Raw genomic sequence first — 20,825 nt, forward strand, 5'->3', positions numbered from 1 at the left:
GACTACACTGCTACAACTAAAAATCAGGAATGCAAAGCATAAAACTGGCAGGATATAGAAGGAATTGATCGAAAGTGATCTATAGGAGGTGCAGCTCAACACCGCAATGAGTGTGCAGCACAAAAGCCATGGAGACAAAATAAAAAATGAGGATCTTGGTGGTCAAGAAAGCAAATAGAGTTGCTAGAAAGTCAGTGGGTGGAGAGGAGCAGGAGGCCCTTCTATATTTCATACAATGATCTAGTGAAACACACTAAGTATGAAATAAATAACCGCCCACATCTGTAGATTTCCTCTTAAAACATGGTTGACGGTGAAATATCTTTCTAAGTAAGATTACAAAAACAACTGACTCCTCTAGGAGCGAAACTAGTATAAAAAGGAATCGTCTAGCGCTGCCAGTCCCATAAACCAGAAGTGCCATAAAAATGGCCTTTAAAAAGAAGTGTTACTCACTCTCTCTCTGCTCCCGTTCCCTCAAGATGGCGTCCAGCCACTTCTGCTTGTCCTCTGCATTTTTGGCCATGCAGACAAACCATTTGTTTTTAGCTGTGTTGTGGATCTTCCAGCCATTCGTCACTGTGTAGTTGTTGCTGTGATAGTCCGCTGTGAGGTGAAAAAAAAAAAAAGAAAAGAATGAAACAAGCAATAAATTTTTAAAATGGGAGAAGGGTCATCAGGAATACCATTAAAAGACTTTGTTATAGAACAGAATGAGCTATCTTTTTTTTTTTAGCATATCAGGCCTATGTTTGAATGGCCGTTGGGGTTTAGGGATATACTTAAAACAAATTAACTAATTAAAAGAAAAGTTACAACTTCAAATTATCTTTAAGGTTCACTGGTTTTATTGAGCTTGCTTTTCGTTCTCCTCGTCCTATCATGTTCTCTTTAATCATTTTCATGCTGAGACACAAACAACAGACACACACCATTTACACTCTGACCTCAGTCGTAAATATAGTGAGTAATAATGAGCGCAATCAAATCACACTTCTAAAGAGGCTGTGTAAGTTAACATGAAAGTCATCGCTATTGAGGATATACTACTCAAGCAAACATTTACAAGACAATTAAAAAGATAAACAAGACGCACCATGACAGCAGTAAAAGACCATCTTTCTGCTGACTCAACAAAATCTCTCCTCGTACTCCTTTCTAATTTTATCATCCATTTAGCTGCAGGTGAGAAGCTACTGAATAATGAAAGGCCACTGGTAATGGGGTACATTAGTCTCATGCTCAAAGGTCATATAAATAGATCTGATACTTCAGGCCCCACATGGAGCAGCTCCTGCTGCTCTGGGAGAACAGGGAACTGGGTTGGGACACACATACTACTGTGTAGAGCCTGTTTTAACTCACGGGGAGGGAAAAGATGGACTCTAGTAAAATCTTATGTAAGTACACACTGAGCTCTGTAAGAGGTGTATGAGTCAGTGAAGGGGAGGACATTTTTAACTTTTGCAAAGTTGAGCAGCTTTCAACTCCATTCACAATAAATTAATTGAACAGCTTGCTACTTAATTCAGCTTCTTTAACTGTGTGACTTAAGGTTGTGACATGTGTGTTTTAGGAGTTCACATATGCATGTATTGTCAGTGTAGCACCCTTGAATTCTGCGAATAAGGCATGTTTTTCTTTGTGGTTTTCCCTTCAGCATACTCAATATGACAGCCAGTATGCAGAAAAAAAAAAAAAAAAGTCATGTGAGCTTGCAAAAATATTCTGCCAGTGCCGAAGAGAAAAAAAAAAGAGGAAGCATGTGAGAGAGACAAAGACAAAGTGTTTCGAGACCAGCAGCCAACAAGTAAGGAGCCCAGTGCAGTGCCTCGCAACAAACCACAACAGGAAAATGAGCTGAGTGGCGACCGTATCGCTACCTGCCCATAGATGAGCAGTTTATCGTCAGCACAATATCGCCACCAATACAAGAGCACATCGAGTTTATCACCTTACTCGAGGTAGCAGTTGCACTTCAATAGCTGATATCAAAAGGAGGTATATTGAGGTTGCGAGCTGTTTGAAACTAGATGCAAGTATGACACTGTCAACCATGACACTTTATGACCAAACTGTCAACAGGTACTTGATTCATATTCAACCACCAGTTTCTATCTTGCACGGCTTCAAAAAGTAAGATGCAAAATGAAAAACAAGCACTGTTGGCAACTTGAAAGTAGTAATTATTGTTATTATTGCACAATGTAATTTTTCTATATTACTTAAGATATCAAAGGGAATATATCAAAACCTTTGAATAAATTGCATTTCATCAGGAATAACCACAGACTCATGAGAATTTAAACAAATGCCCCAGGAGAGTTGCATGAATGGATATATAGATGGTCTCCAAAGGTAACGTTGCTGGGCAAACACAAACCTGTTCCATCTTCCACATTTTCCACCTCCATCACCTCTGTGTTGATTCGGCCTCTGAACACATAGAGGGGCCCGTTGATAGACTTGGTCCTCTTGGTGGACTTCTTTCCAGAAACCCTAGGAAATGGGACAACACTGTAGTTACACTTGGCAGGGAAAACATCTGTTGATGCCAGTGCCGCAATAAGAGAACTTGTGTTTGTAATATATGTACATTCATACATACACAGGTACGGGTGCTGCAGACACATGTAGGTGTTTTTGTTTTGCTCGCATACTAAAAACCTGTCTATACAAACATGAGAGTGGACATTTGCTCCAATTTTCCATGTCTAGCCTTCTTCCAGTAGTTAGTCAATAACATTTTTTTTGAATGTTTTCTTGTCCCACCTCCTCTGATACACTGCTGTGGTAGCTATTATATAGTTGTCCAGATGTTGCATTTCTCACCTGGACTTCCTCTTACAGTAAACCAAAAGGTTGTCAAACAGGAAGAAAACACGCTCCTGGATATTGCCTGCTGAGATTTTAAGGAGATTTCCATGAAGCAGTAACTCTGTGCAGATATCTGTCAGGTTGGTTCCCTGAAGAAATAAAGATTGAAATAGAAGGTTGATTCAGTAACTGACATAAGTACATGAGTATTACAACATTAAGACATTACACAAGTAAAGAGGTAATTTTCATCCGTCATTTTCAGGAGAAGTATTCAAGAGTCTTCATGCTAATGTGCTGCAGCCACAACTTATTCTATCTGAGGAGAGCATGGAATCTCCTATAACACTCTCAGGCTAAATTTGGGGGTTGCAAAGAAGACATTGTTGTCTGTATCAAAACCTGAGGAGTTCACAACCTCTGTGAAACAATATGACATTCAACTTTGACACTGCGAACAATTTGTTTTCATTCCATTGTCAATGACAGGAAAAAGTTAACAGGCCCAATGCAAAACTGCAAAGACATTAACTGCACACTTTTCTCTGCCAAGACACTTAGTCTCTCACTAGTCAATCACTGCACTTCAGTGGCAGTGGCAGCCTCACAAAACTGTTACTTAGCCTAGATGTAAATTCCTAGGGGACTCTTGTAGAGGAACAAACACAGCCTTTTTATTCTCTTCCCACGGTATAAACACATATGCACACATACATGCATGCCTCCATTCATATCAAAATACAGCTGTATATGACTAGAGGAAGGAAATACATGAGTCGTGACATAGTGCAGATTGTAGGTGGAAGTGCTAAAGCCTTGTTCTGATCCCTGCAGGGAAACCCAAACAAATGCTTTGTACCTTGCCAAGTCAAGGAGAAATTTAGAAAATTTAATATAAAAGCCCAATTAACTCCACTGTACCTATTCAGGAAGATGTATTATGTTGGCCTGCAGCCTACCACCTTCACAGGATGTGATCAGGTCTTTCTTAAAAGCCATTTCTGCTCAGCTATCAAATGCACCACAACCAGTTAAAACTTTATGAAGCTGTACTAAGAACAATGACACAAACCACAGACACTGGTCTTTTACAGTCAACACAATGGACTGTGAGAGCCGTAACAAATACAGTGCTTCTACATTCAACACGTAATGCCACGTTTTTTGTACGGAATTGTGTGATTTATATTAATCATCAAAGATCAAGAGGCATCTGAGTACTTTCTTTTTCATTTTAAACTTATTACTGAAATTTTGATTTTTGATTTGAAATTAATATTTAGAAATGTGATCTATGCACCTTTCAGTCTTTGTTGTTGAAGTCGTTGACATCAATTCAGAACTCTTGACCTGGTGGATTGACCAGAGCATGGTGTCTAATTAACCTTTTCACAAAGTGGCTGAGCTTCAGGACCAATTACTAACATTATTTAGGCTTCATTATTTTTAGAAAATCATTTTCAGTGTTTCCACATTTCCAACTAGGGAACCTTAACCACTTTCAGACACAGATACATGCATGAGCAACCATGTACTCACATGTTCTTGCCTGAGATGTAAATGACAGATGATACAATTTCCTAATATCACAACTGGAACAATTACGAAAAATTTAAAGGAGGAGCAGTATATACATGTTGTCCACCTAAGCTGAAAAAACAGGGGTACAAAATAATAAAATAATAAAGTTAAAAGACATCTCATTACTCATTGTTAAATGGATCATTCCACTCCAAATCATCTGGAACTAAATACACCCATGTGTGGGCTTAGGACAACCTCCCCCCTTTGGCTTGTAGAGTACCCACCGCATCCCCACAGGCACACACATATACATCAGATTTGGACTTCATATTGTCTTTGATGTTTTTGACATGGGTTCACCAGAGACCTGTGGACCCCCCCCAACGGCCACGCCCAATCTGCAGCGTCCATAATTGATTCCCACGAGTATATATTTATGATGGATGTTCATTGCTCCAGTTCAGAGTTCATAGAGAGAAAAATGATTCTGTGAGCTTTTCTTAAGGTGAATACCAACTGGGTCTGGGGAGGGGATCGTCTTTCAGAGAATCAAATCAACCTCATGTAAATTCCACTAAGCTGGGGGGGGCGTGAGTCTGAGTGTACGAAAACTCAAAGGGCATGCTTCAGCCTATGTTCGCCCATGCACGCATGTCTTGCTGAGTGTGTTTGCAGACATGTCTACGCTTTCCTGCATTTATAATGTATGTGTACTGTGCAAAGGGTACAAATACAGGGGTGTGCACAGGCGCAGTCTCTTCCATTAGGGCTGGAGGTGATTAGCCTGGAGAGCGGCGGGAGAGAGGAAAGAACAGCGAGACTAATGCTGTTAAGCTGAAGGCTCTATAGGGGGGCAGAGTTGGGGTGAAGTGCCTTTCCAAGCTTCTGCTGAGTTGTTCGGAGAAAGAGAACACAGAAATTGCCTGTCTTGGACTGCAAAAATTACAGTCTGTCTGAAGTTTTTCCCTAAATGAATCAGATAAGCATCCATTTTTAGAAGTAAAAGTTACATTTTGCCTGCCTGTGATCCGTTTAATGGCTAAAATCATTTGTCCTCATGAACCATCCATGTCCAACCATCAACCAACAGCCCAACATTAACCCCATTACCAATCTGAAAGGGTTATAACGCTTATCCTTTGTAGGTCTAACCTGCATGTCTTTGGAGTGTGGGAGGAAACCGGAATACCCGGAGGAAACCCCCGCAGGTGCGGTGAGAACATGTAAACTCCACACAGACAGGCACTGGCCATCCGGCAGGTTTCGAAGAGCATAGAACCTTCTTGCTGTGAGACGACAGTGCTAACCAATGCACCGCCATGCCTTTATTATTTATTATTTATTATTTAAAACTAGGCAATTAATTGTTTTTGTACATGAAATGTCAGAAAACAGTGAAAAATGCCAATTACAGGTCCCCAGTAACTAAGGTGATGTCGTCAAATTATTTTTTTTAACTAACAGTCCAAAACTCAAAGACATTTCACTTAAAACTGTATGAAACTGAGAAATGCACCAAGTTTTCACATTTGAGAAGCTAGGGAGGAGAATCTTTTACAGTTTTGCTTGTCAAACTTAAATTTAATCAATTAATCAAAATCACTGAATAATTTTTCTGCTGCTCCACTGGCTAATTGCTTCAGCACTACTTGCTGTCTTCTTGGGTTGTTATTGAAACATAAAATAAAAGATAGGGAACATGGCTGAAGTACAAACCATGGAATAGAAAGAAACTGTACATGATTGATTATACATCATCACAAGAGGGACCAGTAAATATTCTGTATGGTCTTTTACTATCAATATACCCAAGCTAAATAAACATTTCTTGTTTTTTGTTGTTTTGGTAGATAATTATCAGGCTCAAATGACATTTTTCTGAGGGACAGGGAGAGAAGGGGTCTGTTTTGCAAACCAGATAGTGGGATGTCCCAGAGGGGCCCACTCTCTGGTTCCATCCTCCAACTTTTTTCTTCTGCCCTCCCAGTGCATGAGAGACTAGCGTTCTGCTTCCTAGGTCTCTTCTGATTGGGCAGCATGCCCGTTGGCATCCCACTTGGCACCCTGTATGGGTGGATTGTCCTGCTGGTGCCCGCTAAGACAAGGCCTCTGTTGTGGTGGGTGAGAGAGGCGTGAAAAATTCAGTGGACCCTTTGCTCGGCTCCCAAGCCCCATCCGTGGCCCCTGTGCTCAGAACAGTGATTTGGCTGCAATAGCGCTTAACTCCTAAGATAGATGGAAACAGTGGCGGACGAGTTGTTTTTTAAAATAAATCTGGATTTTTTTTTTCTCATGGTTATGTTACAGGACATTCTTTTCTTCCGTTTGCTGAAACCTTGAGGGGATCACACTTGTGTCCCATTTCCGGATGCTCTAGTAAAAGTGCATTCATCACGATAATTCTCTTTCTGTCTGTCTGTCTTTCCTTCGGTTTTTATCGTCTGAATGTCACAGCGCTCACCCTAGTCTCCTCATGATTAGTGTCACCCTGACCCCGTTCTCATTCTCCCTAACTCTGTCCTCCTTGCTCTCACCTCCCAGCCCTCAATGTGGGACTGCAGCTGTTCCAGAGCCTCCAGTTTCTCCATCTGCCTCTTTGTCTCATTGATGTTGGAGCAGACCGCCTTCATGGCCTGCAGAGCCTCTTCCACAGCTGGATAGTCAGCATGCTTTTTAGGGGTCCTCTTCAGCAGTTCCTACATTGGGGAAAGAGGAGATGGGCTGAGTTTTAAAAAAATAAACAGCAGAACTTCCAGTAGCAGGCACATTGTTAAAACACTTTGAAAAAAAAAAAAGAAATAAAAAATTCAGGCTTAGAGTGGCATAAAGTAGTCTGTGACGAGTCCCAAACCCACCATAAAATGGTAGTCACTGGAATTGATCAACACAGGTACATAATGATCTGCACTGTATCTATGTAATTGGGTTTCTGGTATAAGGTAACATGCTAGCTTAGTTTTCTGATTTTATGAATAAAACAAAACTGGTATTATTATTTTATGACAGCACCATGAAATTATTGCAGCAGTTGTACGGTACCTTCAGCAGCAGAGGATACTTGCAGATCCTCTGAATGGGAGTGAGAAGATAGCCCTCCAGGGGAATATCTGTGCTTTTCTTCCCTCCCAGTAACATACAGTGCTGAAGAAGAAACACGCACGAACAATATTACAAACCAATGTAAAATTAGACACATTCAATATTTTTTATAAAGTAGAATTACGTATATAGTCAAAAAGAAAGGCATTCCGCAATGGGTATCCGTGTGAGTTTGGAAATCTCTTTAACATTTCATCAGAAACTGCACATTATACACTTACATTTACTAACCCAGCAGGTTTAAAATGCTTATGTACCAAAGTGTACACCAAAAAAGTATGAGGTGAAAAGGATGCTTGTGAATTCAGCTATATCCGGACAAAGTGTTAGTGTTTCTTCAGCTTTACTTCCTGTTAGCACATGAGTTTCCACTGTAGGCGAATCTCTGTGACGCTGTTTCAAGATAGCGGTGTAGATATTTAAAGATAATCAGAAAAAAGTGTTAAATATTTCTTAATTAGGTATTGTTTTTCCAAAGTGTACCTTGGTTCAGTTACAGAGTAAGAGAGTCCATTAAACTTTTCCACACGTACTGTGTAAAATGTTTGTTATCTAAGATAGCACCTGTCTGAAAAACAATTTTAGAGCATTTGGAGCTGTTTTTATTCCTGTCTCGTGCCTATTGTATTTTTTCCAGTAATAAACAGACTTTAATTGACTATTGTTGTCATTTCCATTCAGTCACAGTCTGTAGCACCGGCGGTAGATCCATAACAGGTCCAGGTGCAGAAGAATAATCTGTCTCTGTCTGTGTGGAAGCAAAGCCTTAGGTGTGGTACATTCTCCATGTTTCTGCTGCTTCCATTAAAAGGTTATTAAACCTGTATGCAGATTGAAATGTGTTTAAAAAGTGCATCTTCAATTGTGGAGCAATAGGTGTCACTTAAATGGCATTTGTGTTGTAGTATCTTAAAATCAATATAGTGTGTGATTTTCAGCATGAATTGTCATGTAAGCCTATGTCTTTTGTTTCAGAAATGCGTGATTATTAATTTCTTAGTCCAATTCTTCTTTTGATTTTTAGCAATTTTACCATTACATTACTGTTTAGAGAACTACCACTATCACTTTTACCATGAATTTATTTATCAATTTAATTCAGTTGTTACTCCACCTCTGTAACCTCAGTGCAAAACAAGGGTTTTGAGCATTTCAAACCACAGCTGCAGCTGGTGGAAACGCTTTGCCGCTAATGCCCACATCCTGTCACCAAGGTTTTATTTTGGCAATTATTTTGGTTATTTGCAATAGCACTTTCTGGTCTGTTTGAGCTACATTTTGAGATTTAGGTTGATACAACTGTATTTTTACATATATACTGTACTGTATTGCATGTCATGTATTTACTTTAATATTTTAATTCATATGAATGCATGAATTATGTTGGTAGCACTTATTTTTTGTACACAAAAAGATTAGTTTTCTTCTTTTACGGGAAAACATTGGCCAAGAGATTGAAACAAAAAAGAACATTGTCATTTTTATGGTAGCTTGATTAAAGACAAAACTCTATGGCTGTTACTATACTATACTGTACTATTCTACCGTATGTCTCTTCTACTGTGCCACTGAAAAACCCTCCCAAATATTGATGTTTTTCAACAAAAGGGTCACTGAGAAATGTCTCCTCATTCCCCAGAAGATTTGGGCTTTTAGAAACTAGCCCCCAGAACCAGGTGAAAGGAGGGGTTTTCTTCAGAAGTGGGGGGTTACAGTTACACTCGTGGTTTCTCTATGTCTTGAATTTTGCAGGAACGCAGACTGTCAGTTTGCTGTGAGCTCAGTGGATGGGATGAAAGATCAAAAGCAGCCATGCAGATAAACTACTCGAGTGTTCTCCAGTGGGAAAGAAGGCAGCAGATCAGTATTGAGCATAATAATCATATGGCAATCCCTTTCAGCTCTACGCAGAGAAGGACAGGATTGGGGGGGGGGTTTGATGGAAAAAAAAAAAGCAAAAACGCAACTTTGGAATTTCACAGATTCCTAATGTATTAATCTCTCTTCTCTCTTTCCCTCTCTCCCACAACACATCCAAATTTTCCCTGGATTCCTTTCTCTATTATCTTCTGCTTATTTGTAATCTGCCAGCCTGAAGCCAGAACTCCCTCTGCTCTTCATGATGACCTCCTTTTGCCTTCACTTCACTTCTTTCTTCTCTTCCAGTGCAATTAACACTTCATTTCTACATACAATTTCAGAAGCTTCATTCATTGTATGATTCAATTAGCATGGAAAGTGTTTCATAGAAAAAAAAAAAAACTAGCACTTGAAACACAGCTGAAAAGACGCCAAAGGAAGTACATATTACACTGCAATTAATTACTATGCCAGTGAATCGCAATGGTTACCACCCTAAGAATTGAAAAACCTACCTTCATTCCACTGTACAGAACACATCTTTAATAGAAAATAACTTTAACTATTTAAAAAGTTTCTTTTTTGCTGATGGTTGCTACACAAAATATAAAAGGTCGTCCAGTATTTGAGATTATATTGAGCAGGCCTGACAACTGCTTTAATACATGACCAGATGTTGTGTAGTGATTTTATTTTGGAAGCATTAATGTTGCATAAGACCTAACCAATTAACCACTGCATGACTGGGCAAGGAGAAGCAAAAAGCCAAAACACACGGCAACACTCTGATCCCACTGTTTCCAGTCCTGTGGGTCAGAATAATGCCATGGCAGCAAACCATCAGGCACTAACAAACGTAGGGCTTCAGATCTCTTGGCCAATCCCAAAAAGGCTGCCAACACTCCACAGCTGGTTGGCCCTGAATCTGCAGATGATTTCATTGGTTGGGTCCACACTCAAAAGCCCCGTTGCCATTCTACGTTCATTGTCCAGGGTCCAAAGTTTTGGGTGTCAAAACACGGAAACAGCTGGTAGCGGAAACACTACAGCGACAAAAAAATGACCTTAATAGTGGTCGTATCCTGTCCAGGCAGGAAGAACCCTCGGACCTTGTTACAGTTTTTGCCCTTTATTCAAGTGTTAACTTGGAAATGGAGGTGTTATGATGGAAGGAAAAAGGAGGAGGAGCATGGATAAATGACAGAAAAAGAAATAACCGAGAAGAGACTCAAAGGAGGACAGAAATATAGGGCAAAGGAAGAAGGCAGTAGAGATAACAGGATGAAAATTAGGTGAGTGGTTTATGTGGACAAACACCAGTCCAGCCACAACCGGAGAAAAAGATTTAATGTATAATGTACGAAAAAATGAAAACATGGAGATTTTTCATACATAATTAAGAGTCAGAGTCATAGCGAGTCGATGACTTAAGAGGTAGAGAAGCAGTGCCAAGAAAAGGCGAGATAAAAGCAAGGCAGAGGAGAAAAGCTGTGGTGTCTTACCAGCAGGTAGGTTCTGATGTTGGGGATCTTGTTTAGCTCCATGAGAAGTCGCAAAGCCTTTTCATGGTTACTGCAGTACTCGCCATATACTGAGAAGCTCTCCCTCTGCAAAAGAGTAGAAAAAACACCCCCTTTACCACATTTTACTGGCTAGTTGGCAGCATTTAGGAATTTACTAAGACATCTGACAGGAAGAAGATTGACAGTGCAGAGCAGAAACCGGGGAGAAGGCTACAATTAGTACAGTGTAATGATTCAATTGTACTATAGCAAGGAGAGTGATGGATAACTGCAGCTCTACAGCTCCACAGCTGTCATTACTTATTAGTAGTCACAGTAGTAGCAGACACAGTATTTGCTATGCCAGGCTATCATGTGAGAGTGTACCTGCAACAATGATTAGAAAAAACTCCTGAAAGAATACTGACTTTCACTAGGTTTCTCAAATCGTCTTGTACTAGTTTTCGTCAACATCACTTATCAAAATTCTCTTTTTCATAGCAGAAAAAAGTAAACAGCATGCCAACATTCAGCACTTTTTCTATTTCCTTGATGACAGCATCACACTGCAACAAGACTAAACAACCTTACAACTAATACAGAAGCTTTTGTCAAGCAGCCATTTAGTTTTCTTTACAATACGTAATACAACACCTCAACCCCTGAATAAACTGTAGCTTGAAATGCATTATTCATGTAGAATACTGTAGACGACAATGTATACACAATATCACAGCTGCAGCTGAATTTACACCCTGAAGCTTGTTGAAGCCTGTTGTGTATGCTTGACTATACAACAGTAATTGGGATGTGAAACCATATGCAGAGCGGATCCTAAGCCAGAGGTCTAGAAACTGAAACTGTCATCTGAAACATCCTAGTAATTGAAATCCAAAACTGCAGGTGCTGGGACACCACTTTCAGCCTTAACTGAAATAATACGGCCCGAGGGTTTTGCATTTAAAGCTGGCTTGGCCATAATACTTCAAAGGCATAATCAATATTCAGTCATTCAGACCACTGAGACTATAGAGCTTGGCAGCATTTTAGGATAATAGTATGGGTTCCATAAGATGATTGTCTATGAACACCTTTAAAAATACAAATTTTACCAAGCCAGCATCCTGCACAGGCACGCAAACATTACTACCTACAGTACTGCCGAATGCATGTGTGCACGTGTCCGTTTTCCATGGTAACCCAGCAGTGGTGACTGAAGCGGCCAAACGAAGCTTACAGCTCTTTTTTTAGAACTCTGTGCCTCTGCCCAATCCCATTCTGTTGACCAGAAGGAGCTGATAATCTTAGACGTGTAACACAAGTGAGCAGCACAATGTAAACAGTGGGCAGTTTTTACCACACAGACAGGCAGGAACACATATACACCAAAAGCCACGCTAGGCATGGGATTCCAGTCCAAAGCACCACTGGGAACAACAGCTGGGCCAGCATATGGTGTGAAACCCCCAGATACTGTCAAATTGAGTTAAGACACTACACAATTTAAAGAAGGGAGCACAGGAGGGACTTTATTCATATAGCACGTTTCAAAAAAAAAAGTTACAAAGTGCTTTACAATAAAAAAAAAATCAGTTCTTAAGAACAAATAAAGCTTACTTATTTGTATTTAAAACAGTCTGACTATGCCAAAATATTCTAAATTCTCACCTAAAATATGCACAAAGAACTATACTGGTGTTTCTGAATGCTTCTGCCATGTACAGTATATTTAATAAAATTCACTATTTCTATCTTACAGACTGCTAGTCAATAACAGGTTTGACTAGCAGTCTGTAAGACAGAAATAGTGGTCCGTGAAACCACTCCGTTAGCTCAGCATTCTCAAAGCTCTCTAGCACAAACAAATGCAGGGTAGCGTGACAATGAACTTGATTCTGGCTCTATTTTGTCCACAGCACAACGCAATATCATCTGGCAACAAACTTTGTTGACTGGCTAAATACCAAATATGTGTAAAGGTGAATATCTTGTAATATGCACATATTAGTTTTGTTTTTTTATCTTCCTATGTTTTTTTTGTAGGAAAATGCAATGAAAAACTATATGGCATGCTTTACAAAGCAGTTGAAAGAAATGTAAAGTGCACATAATTTGTAAGGTTAAAAGATGGAAAAAACACTAGCATGGTCCCTTAAAGTCTTAATCTGTGCAGACTAAGCAACTAAAAAAAAAACCAAAACAAAACATAGTATCCAATAGCTTGCTATCATAAAAACCAGTAAAGTAAACAGAATATGTCTTCTGCTGACTGAATCCCCAATTATTTAACCAGCCAGGACAGCTAGCTACGACTACACTGAACATGCCAAGACTGTGAAATCCAGCAGTAAACAGGATGACAAGTTTCCATGCGTCAGTATTCCAAATTGTATTCAAACAGCTTGTTGAGGTCTGTTGTACCTGAAGTAAACTGTTTCAAGCAATTGTAAAAAGAGTATAGAAAAAACATACATGGAACAACCCACACATAACACTTGAACAGGCTGAATATTAAGGAAGTATTTAGGAAGTATTTAGTGACGTATAAATGTAGCATCTGTGTATCAGTTTACGCTTACATGCTCCTGCCTATGGTGGCATTTCAGTAGCTGAACCTGAAATAACCCTTTCATATCTCAGTCACCATCTGCAATTGAACCCTTCTGCTCACAAAAAAAGCATACCTCTCTGCAGCTATGTTTACAACCAGAGCCCACTCGAAGGTGTTTCCTTTCCTCGGGTGACAACATGTACACTGTCAATTCAGGCACCCTTAAGGTAGCTTGGAAGTCTACGTGGGACCAAAATGTGAACCTTTAATTTACACACAGTCAGTTTTAAAGATTGGGATTACTCTGAAAGACTGAAAGACATCAGTTGTACCCAAAATAACTCCCAAGACTGGGGTTGTCCCTTTGATAAACATAAGTCTTTATTTGAATTCCTCATCACTGGAATGTTATTCCGGAGGCTAGATGAGAGGGTAGTATCAAACACTGAGAGAGTCAAAGCATAATGGGTGTAGTTCAGAAAGTGCATAATGACATGACTGTTGCTTCTTGCACAGTGTCCACATATAAAGTTCCAGAAATAGAGCAAATATTGATGTCTCTGGTTTCTCGTCTGACAGGAGTCACTTTTTCACCTTTGCAGAGTTGTAATAATCCTAATCACACCCATGTGTGTTTTTTTCCAACGAAACATAATCATTCTAAATTTTGGCCCCAAGTTATTAGGATAAATATTGTTTGGTTAAAACTGCAAAATGCCCTATATTCATTCATACTGATGAAGAAACATCTGTGTAATGCTTAAAAAGAATTTCGATGACAAACAATTCTGGATATCTTAATTCAAAATCAAGACTGGAGCACTTTTTTTTTTTTTTTTTTTACATTTGCAGCCTCCCAAGCCATCCTGGCAACATCTGACTTTGGATAGCAATCAATCTTCCCATTTTTCTTCCCTAACTGTGAGTGGCAGACAGTCCTGTGGAACAATGCCAGAGGTTAATCAAATCCCAGTCATGGTTTTGACCTCTGGTCGAGGTCAAGGGCTAAGGCTGGAGGGCGCCAGACGGTGCCAACCGATTGGTTGAGAGGTGTCAGTGTTGAAGGAGACAAAGGTCATGGGTAGGAGAGGGAAGTGTAATGGATATGCAGTAACAAGAGTGGTCTGTATGGGAAGCTCAGTACCTCAGCAGAAAGACGCACAAACATGGTGGCATACACAATCAGATACACATACACACACCGACACACAAACACAAAGATGAAGGATACCACAAGCATGAACAAAGCAAAGCAGGAAAGTGAAAAAGACATGTGTTTGTATCTATGTGTAGATTTGTTTGAAAATGCGTCGCCAACAAATTCAATTGATATTAATTATTTAAAGGAACAGTTCAACGACTTTTGCTGAGCCTTAGATGAGAAGGTCAACACCACTCTCACACCTATACAGTAAATATGAGGCTGAAGCCAGCGGAAACGGCTAGCCTAGCTCTGTTCAAGGGTAACAAACTCTGCCTGTCTAGTAGCACATTATATTAACGTTATGTTAACACATTATATCTCATTTGTTTAAACTGTACCGGAATCAAATTGTAAAAATCACTTTTTTGGACAGCAATGGAGGTCTATGTCAGAGAGAAATAAGCTGTATCAGGCTTTGGCTACACAGATAATTTATCTTCCTAAAATGTACTAATTGTTTTGGTCTAATTATTGGATTTGTTCACATCTAACAAGAAAAATGCCAAACCCAACACGGTTGCACTTTTTCAAATGTGAAGATATTCCGCTTTCTCTTTTTTAAATCTTTATATATTAATTGAATATCTCTGGGTTCTTGTTTGGCCAGTCTGACAAAACCAGCATATTGAAGATGTTGCTCCGGGCTCTGAGAAATTGTTATAGATTATTTTTCAGTATTGTATGACTAATTGATTAACTGAAAAATAATTTATTAAAATAATAAATGAAGTCACTAAGTGCCACCCTAGAACATATAAACATTCCTTATATAATAGTATTTATACCTTTTAAATACTATATATAGCTTCTGTTTTTAAGTAAATTTTTTATATGACATCGTAATTATGTGAATAAAACTGTACTAAATTCTAACTTAAATGTATCATATCACTGCTATAGAGACGTTAGTCGAGTTTTGCTTTATCACTATGACTCATCATGGATTTATATCTAATAATAGCTTGAGTCACAAAGCTTGCACATGTGTGAAGGTACAATTTGATGAGCCTATTCAACAGCTACCCCCACATTTGATTAAATGTCATTCATGCCATGAGCAGGTAGTGGTTAGATTATTACTGATTGTTTAATTTCCCTTCAAAGAAGTGGTGTGATTGATAAAATGGCATGCAGGTTGAATTTTTAGCTATATAGAAATTTCTCCGAAGCAAAACCTGCTCTAAGGGCAGAAATAGTGTCAATGGTTGAGTTAAACAGATTCTTGGCTCTACTACTGGATTTGAGCCAGGTGAAAAAAGCAAGCGGCAGAAACTTGTGGGTTTCTCGGCAATGTAATGACATTTTTTTTCTTGGTATCTGTAGGATGATACCTTGCTGAGCTGTTTTGTGCCTTAGCGAAAGTGAATTGAAGATATTTTATCAGAGAGAGACAAACAGAGAGAGAGAGAGAGACAGAGCTTGAGATTGAGTGCTACCAGCAGCAGCATTGTCCCCTCGCAGAGTGACACACCATCTCTTCCTCCCCGGACACAAACCCTTCTTTGTTTGTTCCCTGGGGCCAAACGAGTTCAAACAGAGGGGAGCGGAGGGGGTGGAGGTGGGAGGTTGCAGGGCGGGGAGGAATCTTTGGATGGAGGGATGGAGGGGCAAAAGAAGGAGATGGCAGAGACAGTGACTTGCACAGACTGATGAAGAGGGATGGAGGGATGAGAGAGTCTTTTTCCTGACAGGATGCAGGCCTGTTTGGCAAGCAGAAAAGTCAAAGGGGTTGAGGTAGTCTGTGAGAAAGCGAGTGAGAGTGTGCGTGTGTGTGTGCGTGTGTGTGTGTGTGTGAGAGAGAGAGAGAGAGAGGGAGAGAGAGAATGGGGAGTCCAGGAGATGGGAGGGGTGTGTATGTGAGAAAAAGAGAATTAAGGGGTATTTTCACAGCAGGCTTTGCACGCTTTCCCTGCATCTGTGGTTACGGGAAACCCATGAAAAGAGTTTGTGTGTATGGGTTTTGCATGCGCCCCCCACATGCATGTCCATGTGCTTGTAAATGTGTGTGACTGTCTGCGGATTTATGTGTGTTTTTGTGTGTCCCATGCACTTACAAACTGGAGGAATACGTATCCCAGTGCATGTTGAGGCTGGGGTTCAGGCTGCAGACTGGCCTCCACAGCAGACAACACTTCTTTGTGCAACTCCAGGATGTCCTCAATATTTGAAAACAGAATCTATAAACAGAGAGATGATGTAAAGGGAGGGGATACAGAGGAAGGAAGAGATAAAGAGGCAGGGGAAAAGGAAGAGAAGGGAAAGAGCAAGGAAGTGACCAACAGATGAACAGAGATGTGGGAGAAGAAGGTATATCAGTGAATAAATATTTTATCTGAGCATGTCAGTAAAAAAAAATCAATCATTTTATAGATTTTATACATTTTGAGTTGCAGGCTTTGTCTTTTGGCTGCAAAAAAAAGTCTTTAAAAGCCAGTCATACCTTGACATGTTCAGGTGAGAGACACTGTTGGTCATCTGCAGTTTGTCTGATTCTTTGCAAAAATGCCTGAGGAGGAAGCAGAAACAAAGCAGGTTTAAAAAAAAAAAAAAAAGAAGAAGTGCTTTGCTTATTGTTGGTAAGGCATGGGCTTGAAACATTCAGTGTACATCCAGGAGAGTGCAAGCATATGGAGTTTTGAAAATCCGAGTCCGATTTAACAGGATAACGATACAGGTTTTTGAAGTCCTGAACCATCTCATTTGCACACAAGAGTGTTCTGAAGTGGAAATCCAGGTTCCCTCTACCGATTATTTTAAAGGTAGTGTGTATGCACTCTTTGTTTTGAGGAAACAGATTCATACAGTACACAGAGATTCTGTCACATCACAATGCATTTACATAAATACACAAGCCTTTGAGCAACAGTCATATGTAGGCTCACAAATTTCACAGAAAATTGCCTTTTGTGTGCGAGACAGACGTGTCACAGTTGTTTCACTGTCCCTTAGGTACCTCAGAAGTTTCCATTATGTGATAAGACATGTTCTTTTCACCATCTTGTGACACTTAAAGCTCACTGTATGGATCTTCTGGAATGGAAGCTAATGCACCTGAGCATTCAGCTGTGAGACATCAGCCAAAATAACCGTTTCATTGTTGCAGCGTCTCCACACACCACTTCAGCAAAGACGACCATAATAGGCTCATGTCAAATTGAGCTTTGTGTGTGTCTGCAGCTTTGTCTGTGTGTGAGTGTGAGTGTGTGTGTGAGTGTGAGTGTGAGTGTGAGTGTGAGTGTGAGTGTGAGTGTATGTGTGTGTGAGTGTGTGTGTGAGTGTGTGTGTGAGTGTGTGTGTGTGTGTGAGTGTGTGTGTTTGCATGCCTGCCAATCAGAATCCTGACTTAGAAAAAAAAGAATGGCGAAGAGAGGGTGAAGTGAATCTGCAAACAGTTTCTTTTATTCTGTCTTCCCCATTTCTCTGTCTATCGCACTGTGTCTGACAGGCTTAATCTGCCTCAGTCTGTCTGCCTCATCTCCAGACACCAAAACTGTCTTGAAGAAGAAAAAGCATAGAGGAGAAGAGATATGTATCCCCAAACCACCCAAAAAAAAACCTACTCGTGAAGCCTCCTTCATCTGGCAGACTCCTGCTGTTGTGTCTGACTGCATTTCAGTGCCTCAAGTCGGAAAATTGATAGCTTGCCATGTGGATGAAGGGTGTTACAAAGGAAAAAAGCTCTGAGTTCAGTGATGAATGTACAATGATTCTGAAAACCTGAGTATAACAGGAGGTTACCACTGTTGTTCTAACCTCTCGATTTACACCTGCCACCTCAAAGATACAGTTCATACAGTGAGGTCCAAAAGTCTGAGACCCCTTTCCCATTCTCAGCATTGAAAAGTCACGTTTGAAAAATGCTTACAGCAATGTGTCTTTATAGAAAAAATGTCAATATCTGTGCCAATACATAACCTGAGATTAAGGGAAAGAAAACCCTCGAAACCCTTTTTATCTAACAAAATATGCCAGATTGCTCACTGCATCAGTATTAAATAAACAAACTAAACAACCTACAAAAAATAAAATATATTCTAAAGTTATAAAAGTTTTCCAATTTAAGTCAGGACATATCTGATCAAAGTACTTAGGACCAATCATTTGATACAAACTCTTAATACTTAACATTGTTCAGGACTTGAAGCTTTTTGGATGGTACTTTTTCTGTTCCAAAAGATATCAAGGTTCAAAATCCACCATAGCGAATTTCAGTGGAACTACTTTCTACCAAATAATTCCTATGAAAACTGCTGACACTGTATTCTGTGGTTAATACAGACCAACCAAAAAAATATGTATGGCTACATACCATTAGAATGAAAGGTAAGAAAGAAAATGTATTATACCGTCCCTTTGTAGAAAACCCTTGCACACTCTATACAGCCCCACATAACATCAGGCTTATACATGTATTACTTACAGTAAGTCACATCCTTATAATGAAAGACTTGTAATCACACATTTGCTCTAAAGATAGAACCAAGCCAACCGGCAGTCAAGCAGCAATCATATCATTTCCTCAGAGACCGAACACTTTGGGAGAACCCCCCCCCTCCTTCTCTACTTGCTTTTGCGTTGGTTTTTACTAAAATAGAATGCAAAGGTCCTTAGCAGTGAGCTGCGACCTCCCTAATTAAGACCATTATTAAAGAGAAGCAGTAGTTGTCGCGTTCTTGACTGGTTTTGGGAGGGAGCTGACTGTGCTTGAAGCATACACTAATTAAATCTCCCATATGGCAACTTGTACCCTGTCCACACTTGAGGAGTCACTCATGTGAGAGATTGCTCTCTGGCAGAGGAGACGAGGCAGGAAACAAGACTTTTCCTCAGTTGCTTTCAGATAAAGGAAAGAAGGGTGGGTGCAGGAGAGAGCAAAGAGGGCAAAGGATGAAAACAAAAAAGGGGAAGGGACAATAGCGGAACAGAGGGTGAAGTAAAAAGTAAAATGTTTCCAGACTTGAGAGTCAATCCTTATTGACATCTTAGACAGCTACCATCCAGGCAGGATTCACTCCTTAAACAAAATGTGCCACACAGATGTGGTGACAGGGAGATCAGCAGGGAGGATGGTAGGAAGGAGCAACAAAGAGGTCCTTTCACTCCAGGTCTCGCCTCATTCTCGCCCAGGGTTGTATTGGCTGTCTTCATTGTTCCATCACAAAGCACACAGGTTTATTTGGAAGAATTGGAAGATTTCTCTGTCCATCATCATGACTGAGACACTAGCTTCAGCAGAGCCAGAGCAGACAACAGAAAAGAGCCTAAACTGGGCATGTACACTAAGCATGTCTGACTTTACTCAAACTCAGGATTTTTACAGTCTGGACTGTAATATTTTGAGAGCCTGATCAGATCCAACAACAGGAAAGGGCCCCAAAAGAACGTATGACGGGTATAATTGGAAGGATGTTGACATCTGATGGACAGCAGTTCATTGTGCGTAGAAAACCATAATCATAATTGGACACACTGCAGTCTGGAGTAAAGAGAAAATAAACAATTCAGTCACACTTAGCAGGAGTTACATAGACTCAAATCTAATTTGTTTGGAATTCCTCCACAGCCTAAGTCTACATCTTGGCGAGATGACAGGTTACCTATACTCACAGACAGTTACCAGTAATTCCATGTGATTTCTGTTAACAGGTCCTGATTGGCTTTGTAATTTGGCAGGGTGAACAAAATGCAAAAATTGAAACAGAGCCAATATTTCCCACTCTGGTTTGGATAACAGAAAAGAAACAGATGTGACTCCATCCTCAGATAACTGTCCGCATATTACAATTCATGCATCATTTGCATGGAGAGGACAATACCTCAGAGCATTGCAAACTGACATTAAGATATGAGCTGAATATTGAAAGAGCCATCCGTTCCATAGTATGTGGCTAAGCCAGTTGTTATTGGAAAAGAAAGTCAATCGTGAAAAACAAACACAGTAGTCATGACAAACACTGTAACTCTACTCGACCCTCTGGACACAGTTGTTGAGCTCATTACTTCTTAATCAACATGCTGAGAGGCAGCAGGATGTAGCTGATAGTCCTTGTTTACTTTCATATCTCCATCTTAGGTGACCTTTCTGCCTCTTTTCTGAAATCAGCATATCGTTGAAAGTGATGTTGTACTGAGGGTGTGTAATCATGTTAAGTGGAGGATCATACTGTGATGAAAAATATTAACATGAAGGATGAATAACAATAACTCTGCCTATGTTGCCCAAGACAGATAGATTTGTCATTCAGTTACTGTGTGAAGTCTGATTCAG

The 20,825-nt window shown here is 40.0% G+C and overlaps 1 protein-coding gene across 1 annotated transcript in view; it reads right to left on the bottom strand.

Annotated features, from left to right (window-relative positions):
* Positions 1–20,825, bottom strand: part of prex1 (phosphatidylinositol-3,4,5-trisphosphate-dependent Rac exchange factor 1) — an 84,994-nt gene that overhangs the window by 49,409 nt on the left and 14,760 nt on the right. Inside the window, exons 3-10 of the mRNA XM_040152567.1 lie at positions 16,998–17,063; positions 16,612–16,734; positions 10,803–10,907; positions 7,381–7,482; positions 6,876–7,037; positions 2,833–2,966; positions 2,384–2,499; positions 457–606 (exon numbers count right to left, since the gene is read on the bottom strand). Coding sequence (XP_040008501.1) covers positions 457–606; positions 2,384–2,499; positions 2,833–2,966; positions 6,876–7,037; positions 7,381–7,482; positions 10,803–10,907; positions 16,612–16,734; positions 16,998–17,063 — 958 coding nt within the window. The remainder of the gene's footprint in view (positions 1–456; positions 607–2,383; positions 2,500–2,832; positions 2,967–6,875; positions 7,038–7,380; positions 7,483–10,802; positions 10,908–16,611; positions 16,735–16,997; positions 17,064–20,825) is intronic.

The sequence above is a fragment of the Xiphias gladius genome, chromosome 18 (genome assembly GCF_016859285.1).
Source record: "Xiphias gladius isolate SHS-SW01 ecotype Sanya breed wild chromosome 18, ASM1685928v1, whole genome shotgun sequence".
Lineage (NCBI taxonomy): Eukaryota > Metazoa > Chordata > Actinopteri > Istiophoriformes > Xiphiidae > Xiphias > Xiphias gladius.